Source organism: Carlito syrichta, unplaced genomic scaffold (assembly GCF_000164805.1).
Source record: "Carlito syrichta isolate Samal-C Ts95f unplaced genomic scaffold, Tarsius_syrichta-2.0.1 Scaffold291077, whole genome shotgun sequence".
Classification (NCBI taxonomy): Eukaryota; Metazoa; Chordata; class Mammalia; order Primates; family Tarsiidae; genus Carlito; species Carlito syrichta.
The window spans coordinates 840-20,476 of record NW_007235173.1 but is presented as its reverse complement, the minus strand read 5'-3'; the positions used below and the strand labels follow the sequence as shown (position 1 = coordinate 20,476).

General features: G+C 39.5%; 1 gene segment (V, D, J or C); it reads right to left on the bottom strand.

The window, feature by feature from the left end:
* Positions 1-7,959: 7,959 nt before the first annotated feature.
* On the bottom strand, positions 7,960-8,407 carry LOC103256676. The segment is given in 2 exon segments: positions 7,960-8,276; positions 8,362-8,407. Coding segments are annotated over 2 exon segments (363 nt in total).
* Positions 8,408-19,637: the final 11,230 nt, after the last annotated feature.

The window sequence follows — 19,637 nt, the reverse complement described above, 5'->3', positions numbered from 1 at the left end:
GAATATCATTTGAAGCCTCTGTAGAAAAAGTCAAAAGTATATTTCTTTTTTTTTTTGTTTTTGAGTTGGAATCTCACTCTGTCGCCCAGACTGGAGTACAGTGGTCGCTTCCAGCTACCGCAGCCTTGACCTGCTGGGCTCCGGCGATCCTTCTGCCTCAGCCTTCCAAGTAGCTGGAGCTACAGGCACGCACTATCACACCCGGCTCATTTATTTATTTATTTATAGTAGAGATGAGGTCTCACCAATTTGCCCAGGCGGGTCTTGAACCCGCGGCAATGCACTCACCTCAGCCTCCCAAGTTGCAGGATTACAGGCTGAGCTACCAAGCCTGGCTCAGAAGTATCTTTCTAGGTCTTCTTTTGGGCATGTTTAACCTCATGAGAAGCTTCTAGGTCTTTTGTTGGGCATGTTTAACCTCATGAGAAGCTTTCATTGTTTTCCAGAGTAATTGTTTCATTATGCATTAGAAAAGTTGCAGGCTCTAGGGCATGACGTGCTCACCAACATTGGTATTGCCAATATTTCTTTTTTATTTGAGCCATTGTAAAAAAAATGGCTAGCGGAGTTTTTGTGTCTTGATATAAATTTTTCTAAAGATAAATTGATAAATTATGTCAACATTCTTCTTATAGCACCTGTTTATCATCATTAATGGAATGCCTGTTCAAATTTTTGCCTGTTTTACAAATAGATTGTTTCTTCTACTGTTTTCTTTTGAGGATTCTTACATATTCTTAATGCATGTTTTTTGGTGATTATGTGATTTGCAAATATTTGACTAACTCTGAAGCTTACTATTCATTTTTGTTGTTGTTGTTATTTTCTATGAAGTAGTGCTATTTTTAAAATTATGTATTTCTTTTTTATAATGAAGTTGTGGGGTACAGTTAAGGATTAGGTATGCAGTTCCATTTCATTCAGGCACCCTGTTGATATGGTGTGTTTCCCCATTCCCAGACAGATATTTGCTACTGTTAATCCCATTTCCCTCCCCCCACCATAGTTTCCTAGTACTGTCAGTCATTTTCCTATAGTATTGCATTGGATGTTTAAGGTCCATTATATGAGTGAGAACATGTGATACTTGGATCTTTGTTTCTGTGAGAGGTCACTAAGTATTATAGACTCTAGTTCCATCCAGGTTACTGCGAAATTCATGATTTTGTTCTTTTTTATGGCTGCATAGTATTCCATCGTGTATATGTACCAAATTTTTTAAATCCAGTCCTCTTTTGATGGGCAGCATGGCTGTTTCCAGGTTTTATTCATTTTTTTGACAGTCACTTTAGCAGAAAAACTTTTTAAAAGTGTAATTAAGTTTTCATCTTAATTTTATCAGATATTTTTTGGTCATAAGATTTCATTTTCATGAATAATATAATGTTTTACAATGTACATAAAAGCCTTTATTTTTCTGGTGTTCCATAGTACTGAAATGCTAACTCCTTGAATCCTGTTGATATAGTATTGTTTGCTTGTTTATTTTAATATAGTTATACATTGCCATGAGACTGTTTTCCTAAAATTATGGGCAATTCGATTTTTCTTTCCAGCATGAAACAGATAATTCATAAGAAATATGATGTTGGGCCGGCTCGGTGGCTCAGCCTGTAATCCCGCACATTGGAAGACTTAAATAAGTGAATTGCCTGAGCCCGTTGGTTCAAGACCAGCCTGGGCAACTTGGTGAGACCTCATCTCTACAATAAATAAAAAAATTAGCCGGGTATGGTAGCGCATGCCTGTAGTTCCAGCTACTTGGAAGGCTGAGTTTGAAGGATCACTGGAGCCCAGCAGGTCGAGACTGGGGTGGCTGGCAGCGGCCACTGCACTTCAGTCTGGATGACAGAGTGAGACTCCAACTCAAAAAAAATGGAAACCGGGCTCGGTGGCTCAGCCTGTAATCCCGCACCTTTGGGAGGCTGAGGTGAGTGGATTGCCTGAGCTCGCGGGTTCGAGACCAGCCTGGGCAGTGAGACCTCATCTCTACAATATCAAAAAATCAGTCGGGCATGGTAGCTCATGCCTGTAATTCCGGCTACTTGGAAGGCTGAGGCGGAAGGATCGCCGGAGCCCAGCAGGTCGAGACTGCAGTGGCCGGAAGCGGCCACTGCACTCCAGTCTGGGCGACAGAGTGAGACTCCAACTCAAAAAAAAAAAAGGGAAAGAAACATGATCTTGGATATTTGCATTTTTAATTGTTTTTATGATTAGCTCATCTGATCTACTAAGATTTTTTTCTGATATTAAGCTGAGACACTTTCCTTTCCAAGTGTGGGCCTTGGGCATGTTTGCCGCCCTGTGTCCCTAGTTATCTGGGATGAAAGTCCGTCTGCTACAGCTCCCTTATGAAACCCTTCAAAACTCATTAGTGGACTGACATTAAGGGATACCCATAATGAGGTCCCATTCAGTCTGTTTTATTATTTCATAAAGTTATTGTATTAATACACCTTTCAATTATATTACTTCTTCATTACAATGCTTAGTGTGCATTTGTGTATTTCTTCATTTTTCCATATCCCAGGATGGTTCTGTAAGATTAGTTTCAAGTTTAATAAAGGCATACATTTTACTTATTTCCATTCTTATTCTTGGGGGGATTCAGCCCATCCAGTGGCAATATATAAGGGATGCATCTGATCTAAGTAACATTAACCTTTTATCTTGGTCATTTATGACACACGGTAAAGTATAAACTTGCATGGACCACTCACCTGGATTTTACCATTTATTATTGAGGAATAAAAAAGAAGGCATGGATCTGATTCAGTTGGGAGGAAAGGGTAACCACAGAGTTTAACAGTCAGTTTTCTGTTCTACAGAGGTAGGGGAGGATCACAACTGAGAAACAGCCTAGGTTCTTGTGCAGGAGCCAGCTTGGGCAGTGTCTCTGTATTCTATGCACAGTAATATGTGGCTGTGTCTACAGGGCCCATATTATTCATGATGAGGAAGAGCTGGTTGTTGGAGTTATCCTTGGGTATGGTGAACCTGTTATTCAGAGATAAACTGTAATACATAGCATTATTCTACCAGATGGTCACAAGTTACTCTGGTACCTTCAATGGAGGTTGATAGATCCAGCCTACACCCATTCTAGACAACCTAAGTTAGGATCCAGAGGAGATGCAGAGAAACCTAGGACATCTCCACCCTTTCTCCTCTTCCTGTCTTTTTCACTGAGGGATAAACTTCCATTAAGTATTAATATCTTCCTCATCCTAATTTCTCTCTTCATGCATTTTCTATCAAAAGGATGGATGTATTCCTTAAAGATTACCCACAAACTCAGGACAGTCATGAAGGTGGCCTCTCAGAAGGCCAATAGTATCAACTATTTTAGCAAAATTCCACATGAGCCTGGTTCTAGTGTAGAATACATAATATAAAATAACCATGGCTGCAATCAGATGCATGTGTCAACTTGGCAAGACTATATCTCAGTTATTAAAATAAAACTAACCTATGTGCTGCTGTGAAGGTACTTATCTGATGTTACTAAAGCTTGCTATAAACTTTATCTCAATTAGGAGAATTGTCCTAGATAATCTGAATGAGTCTTATTCAATACCTGAAAGATAAAAAATAATCAAACTCTATGACTGGCAGCAGTCTCAGATTCTCCCAGGAAGTGCAGTCTGTCCTTCCTTATGATCAACAGGATTGGCCTGACATGCTTAGTCAGACCCCACATCCCTGGCAAACAAAGCCCACCACAGGATGGAGGATCCATCTTCAGTTCTCTTAAAGTCAAGTGTACAGGAGGTCAAGCTGTGACAGTGTGAGAAGCATGAGATTAGTTCTACATCAGTATCCCACATTAAGGAAAATATTTTTATCCTCTTGGTGATAAATGTTGACTTGCATTTCCCAAATAAATGTATGGATGAAGGGCATCAGGAAGAACCTGGTAACAGTGAATGAGAAAGTCCTATTATCTTTCCAAGGCAATGTAGGGACCACAGCCTGAGATATCCTGAGTCTCAGACAAAGGCCCTCAGCACTGGGATTTAGACAATAGAAACACATCCTCTATATTCAGAGTAAAAAGTGAGAAAATGGAGTTGTGAGAATAAGGCCCAGAAATAAGTAAATAAAATGGATTAGCAGGAAAGCAGGAAACTGGATCTGTTCTAATTCATGTGCACAGTTCTACAAGAACAGGAGGATAAATGAGACATTGACTTTGTTGTAAAGGACACTGGCTCTGGTCCAGCCTCCTTAGGAGCTTTAACCTGACTCCCAAAGTCTATTCTATTCAGCAAATCTCACTTATTCCTGCACTGAATATCATAGAATACTCTCTCCAGATCACCGGGACTTCCTCAGGATTCTGATCCTCATGACTACAGAAGGATGTGCTCAGGGCTAAAGCCATACTCTCAAGTTTGTGCAGATAAGAATGTGTCCTGCAATTGCAAATAAAAAATCTGACAAGAACACTGTGTATCTTGAGATGTCAAATGTTACTACAGAATGTTACATTCAATATGCATTATATTTCATTCTTTCTGTTTCTTTACAAATAATAAATTGAAAGAGTTCATTTATTTGGAAGGTGGGATTAGTACTTCTCAAGTCAGTTACTTGAGGGTTGGCTACTAATAAAATTACTCAGGAGATGCCCTGGGATATCTCTGAGGAGGTGATGTTGATTGTTTGGTGGAAATGGGCTGCATTAGCTGCTAAAATACGTGGCTTTCCGCTGCTACTTTTTGTCCACCTAAAATTGTGGTCTGTGAAGAGCTGACATCTTACTCTTTAAGATGCAGAGAAACGCCAGAAAACATATGATCGATAACTTGATCTTGTCTCATCTTATTCTACTGGTGAAAATTTATCACCCAGAGGCAAAGAAATGTGCAGGGAAGAGGGAAGGGCTGGGGAATGTCACCCACAGAAAGATGTTCAACTTAAGGGACTTGTCATGAAAGAAGGAATTCAGGTGTTTTCCCCAAAATTAAACAGGCAAACATAAGGAAAATCTCCATCATATTGCATGTTTATTCATGACACAATACTCATAAGTGAATTTTAACTGAACTGATAATGTATAAAGCTCTTATTGTTTTATCATTGAAACTTGGCAATATTTCCCCTCAGCTGTCTCTACAAAGGGTATTCTCTGAGTTCTCTCTGATCCTTTCTGAGTTCCTGGACAATTCCTGGAACAAAATCCTTCATGAAGATGTGAGCTCTTCACATAGCAGTCCTTTGAGGATGACCCGTTATCTTGTTTACTCTCAACCTTCAGTTATTTGTTAATCATTTTGAATTTAATGTTCTTATCACCACACACAGCATTTCTTGTGTCTGTACAAGATGAGAATATATATACGTTCTGTTTATCTCTGCAGCCACCTGTCTTGTATTGAAAGCTGAATAATTTTTTCATGTGTCATAATTGACAATCACTGGATGGATGTTTGCACACATCTTGTCATCTTCCAGAATGCCCCCACCAAGGGGCTGGCAGCAATAATCAAGGAGAAGGAGTTTCTCAGATGGAGGATGACAGGCCCCCCATAGTCATGACTCCAGTGGGATACTCTTTCTCCAAGACTACTCAGACTCATGTCTCTTGGAATAATGTGCAGTGAGCAGAAAACATCAATATAGACCCTGAGAGGGAGACCTTAAGTTACCAACCCACTTGTTTAAAGGATTCTATCATTCCTGACAAGGTCCAATACATGTGCTGTCTTTTCTCCCCAAAGGGCTTCATCCACAACAACCTCCCAATTGTTTACAGTGCATCTGATCTAAATGCAGTGTGCCATACATGACAACACTCATGGCCAAGGTCCCATTTCTCTTCTTTTTATTCCTTGTTTTATTATAAATTATGTTGGGTAAAAGTCAGGATTAGATACATAAGTAAGCTAGGTCGAGGTGACATTTGGGCCTAAAACTTGCATTCGGTTTCCCTGGTTTAGGATCAGGTACCATTTATTGTTAAGTTCTTACTCTTCCACGTTGCCTGGCAGTGTCCCACAACTGCCAATCCCTTCGTTGTATTATTGTGATTAATCTTCAGGTCTCACTTATGAGTGAGAATATGTGGTATACTGTTCTTGGTTTCTGTAATTGATCTCTAAGATTGTTTGTCTCTAATTCCATCCAATTTGCTGCGAAGTCCATGATTTTGTCCTTCTACACTTTCATAGTATTCCATCATGTGTATGTATTACATTTTCTCTGTCTATTCTACTTTTCATGGGAAGTAAGTTTGGTTCCATGTTTTTTCTTTTGTGAATAGTGTTCAATGAAAACGTTTGTGCAAGTATCTTGTTTTGTAGAATGCCACGTGCTCCTTCAGGTATATTTCCAGGAAGAGTAATGCTGAATCATAAGGGAGGTCAATTTCTAGTTATTTTAGTACTGCCACACTATTTTCCATAAATGTTGGTCTAGGTTGGACTCTCAACAAGAGTGTACAAGTGGCCCCTATACTCCAAACCAACATCAGCATCTATTGTTTATTTATTTACTTTTAATTTTTTATTTATTAATGATGGCCATCATAACTGGAGTAAGTGGCATTGCAGTGTGCTTTTGAGTTGCATTTATCTGATAATTAGTGAAGCTAAGCATTTTTGCTTTTATGTGTTGGCTGCTCATAGGTTTTTATTTGAGAAGTGTCTGATGATGTCCCATGCCTACTTTTTATTAGTATATTTTTTTTTCTCTGTCAGCCCATTTGATTTCCTTGTAAATCTTGTATGTTCAGCTTTTGTCATATATTCATTTATCAAATTTTTTTTCCCATTCTAAGGGTTGTCTCCCTGCTCTCTTGATGCTTTCTTTTGCTGTGCAAAAGATCCACTTCTCTTAAGGATATTCATCATATTTACCAGAAGCTTCTGGTCTTCTAGAGATCTTGACTTACTTCAAAAAGGTTGAGGATGGTACCCTCTCTGAAGGATAATACAGCATTAGGATTCACATGAATTCTAAATCTGTATGGAATATATGAGTCCTGGAAGAAAAGTGCAGGAAAAAATAGTCTCACTCAGTTTCTCTCCTATTGGCAAATCTCTCTGCAACACGTTTGAAAAACCTGAGGTGTTTTCAAATAATTTAGGACTGTTATGTCAAGGAAACCCCAGGAAATAAATTTAATGATATGTTGATAAAGGTCCACCCACTGTAACATATATAGGATGCAGGTGCATAATGCTGATAGTGGGGAAGATTGTGCATGTGGGAAAAGGGAGTACGGGCATGCTCTATGCCTTATTCTCAATTCTACTGTGACCCTAAATCTACTCTAACAGTGTGTGTTGAAGCAAGGGTTGAATTTTGGGGAAGATATTTGTGCTAATTCTTAAGAATTATAATTTGAGCTGGGTTCAGTGGCTCAGCCTGTAATCCCATGCCTTTGGGAGGCTGAGGTGAGTTGATTGCCTGAGTCCGTGTGTTCGAGACCCACCTGCGCAACATGGCGAGACCTCATCTCTACAACAAATAAAAAAATCAGCCGGGCATGGTCGCACGTGCATGTAATTCCAGCTACTCGGAAGGCTGAGGTGGAAGGATAGCCAGAGGCCAGCAGGTCGAGGCTGCGGTGGCCAGGAGCAGCTACTGCACTCCTGTCAGGGCAACAGAGTGAGACTCTAACTCAAAAAAAAAAAAAAAGAATTATATTTTGACATACTGTGTGAACAAACAATCTTGAAATTTTATTTTTCAATCAGATTTGAAAACTCATGTCTCCTCAGATATGTACGCAGGAATGAATTCTCCAGTCTGTGTATTTTGCATAAAATGTGATTGTTTAATGGAATATTTCTTGTATAATTAGAGTCGATATATGTTTCCATTGTTTCTTCTCCACAGTTACCTAACAACATTTTCTAAGAAAAATTCACCTTTATGAGTTTCATCATCTTCCTCAGTCCAGCACAGCTGCCTTCCATCTCAGGGTTTTTGACACTCTCAGGATGTGGGTTTTTATACTGTGTCTCTCGCACAATAATACGTGCCCGAGTCCTCAGGTCTCAAACTGCTCAGCTCCATGTAAGCTGTGTTTGTTGATGTGTCACTGGTCATGGTGACTCTGCCCTGGAACTTCTGGGAATAGTCTGTATCACCACTACCAGGGTAGATATATCCCATCCACTCAAGTCCTTCTCCATTGGACTGTCGCACCCAGCTCATAGCATAACCTGTGAAGGTGTATCCAGAAGTCTTGCAGGAGATCTTCACTGAGGTTCCCGGTTTCTTCACCTCAGCCCCAGACTGTACCAGCTGCACCTGGGATTGGACACCTGTGGACAGAAGACAGGGGTAGTTGAAATCTCCCTGAACAGGCCCTGGTCCCTTCCTAAGCCCTGGGATGTGAAAGCCCATTACCTGTAGCAGCTGCCACCAAGAAGAGGATTCTCCAGCTCCAATCCATGATGAGGAGTTGTGCTCTCAGGGGCTTCTCTAGGGAAGGGAATTGGTTGGTGGATGTTGCTCTTAGGGCACAGATATATCTCTATTTACATTGATAGTACTGAGATTATTTGCATATTCATGAGACAGGGCAATTTATATCTCAAAAATGATCCAGCATGAGATAGAGAAGATAGATAATACATGGACCATGTAACCATGGTGCTGAAGCTCAAGTTCTAATTCTTGTTTCATAATGTTTGTCCATTCTTATGCCCAGAAGTTCTTGAACCCAGAATTTATAAGAAAATGCCCACAGGAAAATTTCTGTGAACCACCCCACGTTCCAGTGGCACACAAGTACACAAGCCTTTCTGGACTTTTTTCTCTGCAAATCTACCTCCTGGGAAAATGTTACTCATGATATTTGCAGACATTCAATTAATTAAACCATGCATGTTCACATTCTAACTATTAATATATTTGAAAGCACTAGAAATCTATTTCTTTGAATGTGTTTCTCATTGTCATGTTTGGTTTAATTAGAGCTCCAGGTAGAGTATGAACCTTAAAATCACATCACCGGTTTTGCTAAATTCCTATTTTAGCTTTTTTCGATTTTTTTGTTTTGAAACCAAAAGACCCATGCTGAGAAACTCCTCCCCTCTCATTCTCATGTGCACCTGCTTCAAGGTCATGAAACTGCTTGGTGTGTCCTGAGCACCCCCTGTTGCCCAGCTCCTGCTCTGCAGAGAAATTTCTGTCTGGCCTCACAGAGAATCTTCCCCTCTCTCTCCCAGAAAGAAAAGCTGTACACGTGTCCAAAATGCTGCTTCTGTGACACCCTATGCTATTTTGTTTTGTTTAGTTTTTATTTAATTAATATATTTATTTGCATTTTAAATATGTGGGGTACAAATATTTAGCTATACAAATTTTCACTAAGCAGGTATTCTGTTGTGGAAGTGTGCCCCCCCCAACTCTTGTCAGTTTCCCTCAGATGCCAATCCCAACTCCCTTCCCCTGCCATTTACCCACTACTGCCAATCACTTGCTTGTAGTATTATGATAGTTGATCAAGGTCCATGTATGAGTGAGAACATATAATAAACTGATATTTTATTCTGTGATAGATCACAGAGTATTATAGACTCTAAATCCTACCAAGTTGCTCTTAATTCAGTCCAGCTTCAATATGCAGTGTGGCTGGTTCCATGTTTTTGCCATTGTGAATAGAACTGCAACAAACATGCATGCACAGTATCTTTTTGATGGAATGACTTGTGTTCCTCTGGGTATATTCCTGTTAGAGGATTACTGGGTCATACGTAAGTCAAATTCTAGGGCTTCCAGAAATCATCACACTGTGTTTCAAAGAGATTGCACTAGTTTACATTCCCATGAGAAGTATAGAAGCGTTCCTTTCTCTCCACATCCTCGCCAGCAACTGCTGTTGTTTGTTTTATTAGTGATGGCCATTCTAATTGACACCTATGTTTTTAAAAACATCTCTTAAATTTGTGAATTCCCCTTACTAAAACCAGTTATTCTCTAAAGTGTGGCCCCAAGTAAGATATATTTTGAAACCCGTCAGGAGACCCTACTCAGGTATTGTTGAGTCTAGAACTTCTAGGAAAATTTGAGGGAATTTCTTTATCTTTTTTAGAGTCCTATGGTGAGAGGTCACATCACGTAGCACCTTCAATACAGACCTCAATGGCTACAAACCCTCATACAAACTGTTGCAATTATGTACCCACCACATACTCAAACAGGCAAATGGCTCAATTACTTTGAATAATTTTTAAAGTAATAGACCCCTAATTTTCTTATTTCATAGTGTCTAGAACATTGGGCATGCCCACTCCACTAGACCTGAGTATGTGACTTACTTTTAAAAATGGGCCAAAAGAAAGCAGGATACAAGAGGAATCTTGGGAAGGGCATGCATGTTGAGGTCACCTGTTCTCACTTGGGAATCCAGCAGGTGCCTCCTGAAAATTAATCAGCGTCCAAGGAGGAAGTGACCTACCTGTTCTGGGTCTGGAAGCTGTTGGGGTTACAGTCTTCAAAGTACTCTACTATCCTGGAGCTTTTCTTTCCTGTTGTTTTTGGACTTCGCTAAGTTCTTTTCCTCAGCCAGTGTCTTTGCATTGCCTTTGTTCATCTTTTATCGAGATTAATCGTGTTGATGAGAAGGTGAGGAGTGAGGTAGAGGATCATGTTGTGTAGTTATAATTTAAATCCAGTTGTGTTTTGGCCTTCTTCCTCTGTTCTGTGACCTCTACAAAGGGTTTCCAGATATACAAATAATTTCACCTTTTTTTAAATGTCTCCCTTAGGTGCAGTATCCCAAAACAATTTTCTTAAATCTTACCTTCATTGGCTAGATTTATTTATTTGCAGGATAAAGGGAGGATGGGAGTGAAGTCTGCAGTATGGAATAATTCTTTTCCCCCTTATAGATAAATATTATGAGAAAGTGCTTCCATTGGATATTGCATCTGGAGGAGCCTTTGCGTGTATGCCAGTAATTAGTCCTGAACATTTCAGAGCCAAAATCGTATCTATTTGCACTGTCATTATGAGAATGTGTAGGTCCTCGAGGGAAAGTGGAGTGCAGTTTTTGGGGACTCCACAAGCACTTCCCCTCAGACTAGTTTTTACTTGCCACCAGACATTCATGGTATTTACCTTGCAAGTGTCACTGTTTAAGACTCAATAAATTTCTGATACAGATAAGATGATCTCCCCTGTGATTCTGTGTATTCCTATTCCTAGATTTTAGAGGTGGTGGTTTTTCCTGTAATAACACTTATTTGATGGATTTTTGAAAAGATTGTTTTCTTGATAGTCAGAAATTAACGTAAATATAGTGTGATGCCTTTGAAGATTAAGGGAGTAAAGCATGAAAAACCCTGGAGTCATCGCTATCCTATTACTTGAAGCAGGTATTTTATCTCACTATGTATTAGTGACGCTGGAGAAAGTCCTGTCTTCCTTTCCGGCTATTCTGGGGACTCAGCATGAGTAGCACCTGAGTTCCTGACAAAGGCCTTCTGTCCTGAGATTAAGACAACAGAAACACATCCTCTATTATCAGAATAAAAATGAAAAAGTGGGAGGTATTAGCGTAAGGCCTAGAAATACATAAAATGGATTATTGGGGGGGGGGCAATTGGATGAGTTCTGAGTCATGTGTACATTTCTACAAGAGGAGTATAGATGTGACACTGACCATAGTTTTAGGGAGACTGGCCCTGGTCCAGCAAAGCTGTGGCCCTTAATCTTACTCTCAACGTCTATTCAAGTCAGGAAACATTCCAGATCCTTGCCCCGAATCTCTTAGAACACTCTTCTCAGATGACTAGGGCTTCCTCAGGATTCTGATCCTCATGAACACAAGAGGGTGTGTTCAGGACTAAAGCTACACTCTGGCTTCGGTGCAAGTGAGAATGTGTCCTGCAATTAAAAATAAAGAATCTGACAAGAACACCGTGTATCTTGAGATGTTAAATGTTACTACAGAATTTCACATCTGGGCAGATTACCAAAGATATAGGTGGAGAGGCAGTTGTAGACATGCCAGAAAACCAGTCCTCAGCAACCATCTGCACCTGCTCCTGAGAAGGACAGAGTGCCTGATGACCCTGAGCCCTCTGGTAGTTGTGTTGCCCCTATGATACCTGTTTCTAGTCTCAAACCGAGGTCCCTCTTTGTGTTCCCCTACAACAATATACAGCTGTATCCTTGGATCTCAGACTGGTCATATGCAGACACAGGGTGTTTTGAGAACTATCCCTTGAGAGGCTGAATCTGACTTTCACAAAAATAACATATGCTGTCGTGTAACTATGAGCTTTGTCTGTAACAAGACCAACCAAGTCCGGCCTTGTATTCCAGAGCCTGGCACACTAATTGCATATAATAGTCACTGAACGTGAATCCAGAGGTTGTACAGGAGTGTCACAGAAACCTCCAATCTGGTCTAAACCTCCCCAATCTCCACCAGCTCCACCATTCACAGGACTCCTGCAAACACAGAGACATTCTGGTCAGAAACTGCCACACATATCCACTCTTTCTCTCACTCTCTCAATATCTCGTCTCTTTGAATTACCATTGAAAACAGCAGCACAGAAGAGTCACCTGAGTCCAAACTCCATATTGCTTTATCTGTGTTCAGTCCTGCTCCCTGAATGGGAACACATGAGAATCATAGGACTGAGACTACTCTCCCAGAGCTGCAGGTTTAGTACTGGACTGGTTTTTATCAGAAGAAGGAGGGTCCTGTTTGTAAGTTTCCAACTGCATGGCAAGTTTGGGGTGGAATTCCTCAAAGAAGGAAGGGTGTAGAGCAGATGGCAGTGTCATGAGGGAGTTTGGTGAAAAAAATGGCATTTGGAAAAGGTAGACTCTCATTATTTTATGATGCTTTCGTAAATATGTAGCACTTAATTTTTGGTTTTTATTTTCAGGGATGTCTTATGTTATTGTATGTTCTCCATCAGTTATTTCAACTTAAGTTATTTATTTGTATATATCCAATAGCTTTAATAAGGCATTTTAACACATAATAAACATCCCATAATTATTTAAATGCATAGTTTGATACATACCAACACTGGGGCACACCTGGTAATCAATCATAAAAATCAGTGCAATGAACAAATAATCACTCTTAAAGTTATCTCTTGCTTTTTTGTAATTTTTCCCTCCTAGTCATGCCCTACTCCCACCACATCAAAGTCAGACACTGATATTTTTTACTTTAATTTAGTTTTAACCTGTTTATATTACTTAAACAATGAGATATCTAGTACGTGCTTTATTTGTGTGGATTCTCACAGTATATTATTGTGAGAGAAAGGTGTTACATATGAATCGTCTATTAACAAAATTGATAACATTAAAATCAATGAATCTTTCACTCTTTGTTTAATAAAAACTACACAATATTTGTATTATTTATACTTTCTGAGTTCTACTAATAAGTGCACTACTATGCTTGCAGACGTAGACATACAAAAACATTTTGTTAGTTTTTTTTCAAAACATCTATCTTGAAGAAAATAAAATTTAGCAATTTTCTTGATTACATCAGATAATTGCTGTAATAGGAAAAACAAAATTGTAAAATTTGGAGAGAGGCAAAGACCTGGAAGAGAAACAGGCACAGTTTATTACTATAACTGGGACAGAGGCTGACACATCTCAAGTGAGCTGTAAGTGATTAAATTAGACACACTCACACATTTCTGAAAATGGAATTTGTTATGGAGTTAGAGTTGAAATTCTCAAAGACTTGTAGTTGGGGTGTTCCTATTGCCATTGAAGATTTCCCCCCCAAGACTGGGGACACATTGCAAAAGCTCCACTATTTACTTCTTGAGATGATTCTTTCTGAAAAAAAGGAACAGCAACTATTCCTGAAAAAAATCCAAGTCCTCCACCTTTGTCACCACTAAAACACCAAGGATTTAATCTACAGGGGTAAAACTACCAAAGCCACTGTGTTACAAGCATGAAAGGGATACAAGACACTTGAAGGGAAGGAAGGAAATCACTAGTGCTGTGTCCAGACCTACCTTTCCTCTCTTCCTCACGGAGTTTGGGCCGACTAGAAGAAATACAGTATGTTCTACTCTTTGTTTCTTTACAAAAAAACACAAATAGATTTCATTTGTATGGCAGGAGGGATTGGTACTTTTCAAGTCAGTTTCTTGAGGATGGCTTCCTAAAAATTTCACTCTGGAGATGCCCAGTGACATCACTAAGGAGGAGATGGTGGCTGTTTTGATAGTGTTGGGATGCAAATCTGTTGTCTTCCATTGCTACTTTTTGTCCATTGAAGGCTTTAGGGTGTGAAGAACTTATATTTATTCTTTGAGATGAAAAGAAACACCAGAACACACATGACTGATACCTTCATCTTGTATCATATTGTACTGGTGAAAATTTACCTCACAGAGACACAGGCATACACAAGGAAAAGGAAAGGACTGGGAATGTCACCCCCAAAAAAAGATGTTTAACTTAAGGGGCTTCCCGTGTAAGATGGAATTCTGGTATTTTTTTCAGAAATAACAGTCAGATATAAGAAAAGTCTCTGACATATTGTGTGTTCATACACAGTACAGTATTCATAAATTCATTTGAACTGATAATGTATAAAACTCTTAGAGTTTTATTTTTGTAATTTAGTAATATTTCCACTCAATGCTAGGGAAATTATCAGGGTTCTCTGTGATCCTTTGCAATTTCCTACCACAGTACCTGCAGAAAAAGCCTCCATGAGTAAATGAGCCCTGTGCAGGTGCAGTCCCTTGAGGGTGACCCATTTTCTTGCTCACTGTCATCCTACAGTTATTTGTGAATCATTTCAAATTTAATGTTCATACTGCCACACATAGGATTTTTCAGGGGCTGCACAGGATACGAATATATGTAAGTACTGTCTATCACTGCAGAGACCTGTCTTGTTCTGGAAACTGAGTTATTTGCTCATGTGTCACAAGGGACAATCACTGCAAGGATGTTTGCACACATCTTGTCATCTTCCAGAGTGCACCCACCAAGGGGCTGGCAACGATAATCCCAGATGGTGAATGACAGATACCCACATAACCAGCACTCCAGCGGGACACTCCCCTTCCCAGACCACTCAGGCTCATGTCTCTCTGGATAATGTGCAGTGAGCATAAAATGCCAGGGTAGGCCACTCAGAGGGAGACCTTAATATGCCAACCCACTTGATTAGGGGGTGTTATTATTCCTGACTAGCTCTAATGTGTGTGCTGTCTTTTCTGCCCAGAGAACCTCATCATGGACACCTTTCCAATCACTTACAGCACATCTGATCCAACTACAGTGTGTCATACATGGCATACATGACATCATGGCCTAGGTCCCACTCCTCTTCTTTTTGTGCTTCATTTTATTATAATGATGTGGGATAAAAGTCAGGATTAGGTACCTTAGTGAGCTATGAGCAAGTGACATTTGGGTCTACAACTAGTCCACCCTTTTCCTGGTTTAGGATCAGGTACACTTTATGTAGGTGCCTCCCATTCTCCTCTCCTCTAGCAGTGTCCCACACCTGCCATTTCCTTTCTTGTACTACTGTTAGCAATATACAGATTCCGCTCATGTGTGAAAACGTGATATTCTGTTCTTTGCTTCTGTGATAAATCGCTAGAATGATTGTCTCTAATCCCACCCATTTTGCTGTGATGTCCATGATTTTTGTCCTTCTATAACTACATAGCATTCCATCCTGTATATGTACGGCATTTTCTCTTTCTAGTCTATTTTTAATAGGTAGTAAGGTTGGTGCCATGTTTTTGCTTTTGTGAATAGTTGAGAATGAAAATGCATGTGCAAGTATCTTTTTTGAAGAATGATTTGTGGCAATCCAGGTATATTTCTTGGAAGGATAATGCTCAGTCACTTGGAAGGACAATTTCTAGCTCTCTTAACATTTCCACAGTATTTTCCATAGAGGCTGAACTAGGTTACCCTCTCACTTAGTGTGTAGAAGTGTTTCCTTTTGTCTGCACTGGTGCCAGCACCTATTATTTTTGATGACCATGATAACTGGGGTCAGGTGGTACATCATTGTGATTTTGATTTGCACTTATCTGATGGTTACTGTGGCTGAGCATTTTTAATTTTATCTATTGGTTGCTCATATGTGTTTTCTTGAGATGGGTTTATTCGTGTCCTCTACTTTTCTCTTCATTAGGTTTGTTTTTTTGCTTTTTGTTTTTCTTTCTGTTCATTTGATAACCTTGTAAATCCTGTATGGTTTGTCCTTGTTGGATATACATTTAGCAATTTTTTTTTCATTCTGAGAGTTGTCCCCCTACTCTCTTGATTTTTTTTTTTTTCTGTGCAAAAGATCCACTTACCTTAAGAGTATTTATGATGGAATTCACCAGATGCTGTTGGTCTTTTAAAGACCTGATCTTGCCTCAAAATGTTGAGGATTTCACCCTCTCTTAAGCAGCATAAAACACCAGGGTTCATATGAATTCTAAATAATTTTGCTTGTATGAATCTTGAAAGTGTAGTGGAAAAAAAAAATATTTTTAATCACTTTATCTCTAACTAGCATAATTCCCTATGGCACACTTGAAAAACTCGTGGTAATTCCAGACAATGCAGAACTGTTATGGCAAGGAAACACCAGGAAAGCAATTTAATGACCTGTCGATGTATGTTCCTCTGCTGTAGCATATCTAGGATGCAGATGCACAATGTTGATCATGGAGAATGCTATGCATTTGGAGTAGAGGAGAGCGGGAATGCTCTATACCTTCTTCTTGATTCTACTGTGACCCTAAATCTACTCTAACATTTTATGTTGAATAAGGTTTGAGATTTATGGGAGATATTTGTGAAAATTCTTAACAATTATAGTTTGACATACTAAGCGAACAGTCTTGAAAACTTATTTATTAGTTAGATTTGAAAACTAATGTCCTCTCAGTTACTTACAGAGGAATGTTTGTATACGTATTATTGCATTTCCCCAGTCGGTGAATTTTGCTTATTAAATTATTGTCTAATGAACTATTTCCTATATAATTTGAATTTACATATATGTTTCCATTGTTTCTTTCCGAGTTATATACCTTCATATTCATAAAAATATTCAACCTCATAATTCCATCATCTACCTCAGCCCAGCACAATTGCCTTCCTTCTAAGGATTTCTGACACTCTCAGGATATGGGTTTTCACACTGTATATTTCACACAATAATACATGGCCATGTCTTCAGGACTGAGACTGCTCAGCTCCATGTAGACTGTGTTTGTTGTGTCCCTGGTCATGGTGACTCTGCCCTGAAACTTCTGGGCATAGCTTTTTCTAACACTACTAGGTTGATTACTTCCATCCACTCAAGTACTTGTCCAGTCAACTGTTGCACCCAGTCCTTATTATAGCTGGTGAAGGTCTATCTAAAATCCTTGCAGGAGACATTCACTGAGGTTCCAGGATTCTTCATCTCAGTCCCAGAATACACCAGCTGAACCTGGGAGTATACACCTGTGGACAGTAGTCAGGGATAGTTAAAATCCCTGAACTTGCCCTCGACCCTTCCTAAGTCCTCGGATGTGGAATCAACTTACTTGTAGCTGCTGCCACCAAGAAGAGGATTCTCTGACTCCAGTTGAACAGTTGTGCTTTTAGGGATTTTTGTAGGGGAGATGTTTGTTTGATGGATGCTGCTCTCAAGACATGAACATATTTGTATTTACCTTGATGGAACTCAGATTATTTGCATATTAATTAGACAGGACAATTTGTAGCTCAAACATGATCCAGCCTGAGATAGAGAAGATAGATGACACATGGACCATGTAACTGTGGTGTTGAAGCCCAAGTCCTAATTCTTGTTTAATAATTTGTGTCCAAATGTTATGCCCAGAAGCTCTTGAATCCAGAACTTATCTACTAATAAGGAAATGTTCACAGGACAATTGCTGAGAGCAACCCCATATTCCAGCAGCACTACAGACACACAAGTTTTCTGGGCTTTTTTTTCTCTCCAAATCTACCTCCTGGGAAAATGTTTCTTCTGATAGTTGCACACATTTCATCAATTATACCATTCATTTTCTCACTCTAACTGTTAATATATTCGAAATCACTAGAAATATATATCTTTTGATGTTTAGTTTGCCTTTTGGTGAAATAAATGCTACAGTAAAAAATGAGGTTTAAGGTCACATCAGGAATCCTTGGTAAATCCTTATTTTACCTGTTTCTGATATTTTTCTTTGAAACAAAATGATCCAGGCCCTGAAGAAGCCCTCCCCTCACAGTCACAAGTGCAACTGCTGTAGGGCTGGAAACTGTGCTGGGTATGTCCTGAGCACCCCCTGCTGCCCAGCCCTTGCTCTACAGGGAGATTTCTCTCTGGTGAGATTTCTTCTGGCCTTAGAGAGCATCTTTCCTTCTTTAACCCAGTAGCAATTGCTGAGTTCAAGTTCATAGTGTTTCTTCAGTGACACACTATGGTTTTTAAAACAACTCTGGAAATAGTGAATTTCCCTTATAAAAACCATATAATTCTCTAAATTGTGGCCCCAAGTAAGATTTTTTTGAAATCAGTCAGGAAACCCTACCCAGGTGTTGCCAGATGCTCTGGTATAGTGACATACTTGTTGGATCTAGGACCATTTGGAAAATTTGAAGGGATTGTTTTTTCTTTTTAGGAAACGTGGCAAAATTTCAAATCAGACAGCCCCTTCAAGAAAGATCCCAGGACCCAGAGGCCACATACAAAATTGATGCAAATACATAACCACACACATGTCCAAACAGGAAAATCGCTCAATCACTGTGAATAATTTTAAAGTAATAGGCCCCTAATTTTACTTCTTCATAGTATCTAGAACACGGGAGGTGTCCACCACACATACAATAGGCCTAGGTATGTGACTTAATTCTAAAAATGAATCTAAAGGAAACAGGATAAAAGAGAAGTCTTAGGAACTGCATGCATGTAGGACTCAACTGTTCTCACCTGGGAACCCTGCAGATGCTTCCATAGCAATCAATCATAGGACAAGGGAGGAGGTACCTACCTGTTCTAGGACTGGAAGTTGTTGGTGTTAGAACCTTCACATTGTTTTAATATCCTAGAGTTTTTCTTTTTTGTTGTCTATGGGAATCCCTAAATTCTTCTCCTCAGAGTTTATGCATTGCCACTAGTTCATCATAAATCCAGATTAATTGTACTGATGAAAAGTTAAGGAGTGAGGCAGAGGTTCATATTGTGTTGTCACAATTTAATCCCAGTGTTGTATTGGCCTTCTTCCTCTGAGCTGTGACCTGTCCTTTGCATAGAGTAGATATACAGATGCTTTTCATCTCTTTTTACTATCTTCCCTGGCTACAGCATCCCAAAACTATTTTCTTGAATGTTACCTTTATTGTCTAAATTTGTTCATTTGCATTATAAAGGGTATATGGGAGAAAAGATCTGCAATGGGAAATATTTCCCCTACACAGATTAACATTATGAAAAATTCCTTCCACTGGATAGTTCATCTGAAGAAGTCTCTGGGTGTATGTCAGTAAGTAGTCTTGGATGTTTCAGAGCAAGTAGGGTATCTTTTTGCACTGTCACCATGAGAACATATAGGGTGCTGGAAGAAAAGTCACTGGATTCCAGGGTGTGTGGACCCTGGAAACTCTTTCCCCCTTGCTAGTTTATACCAGTCTGCCAGACATTCAAG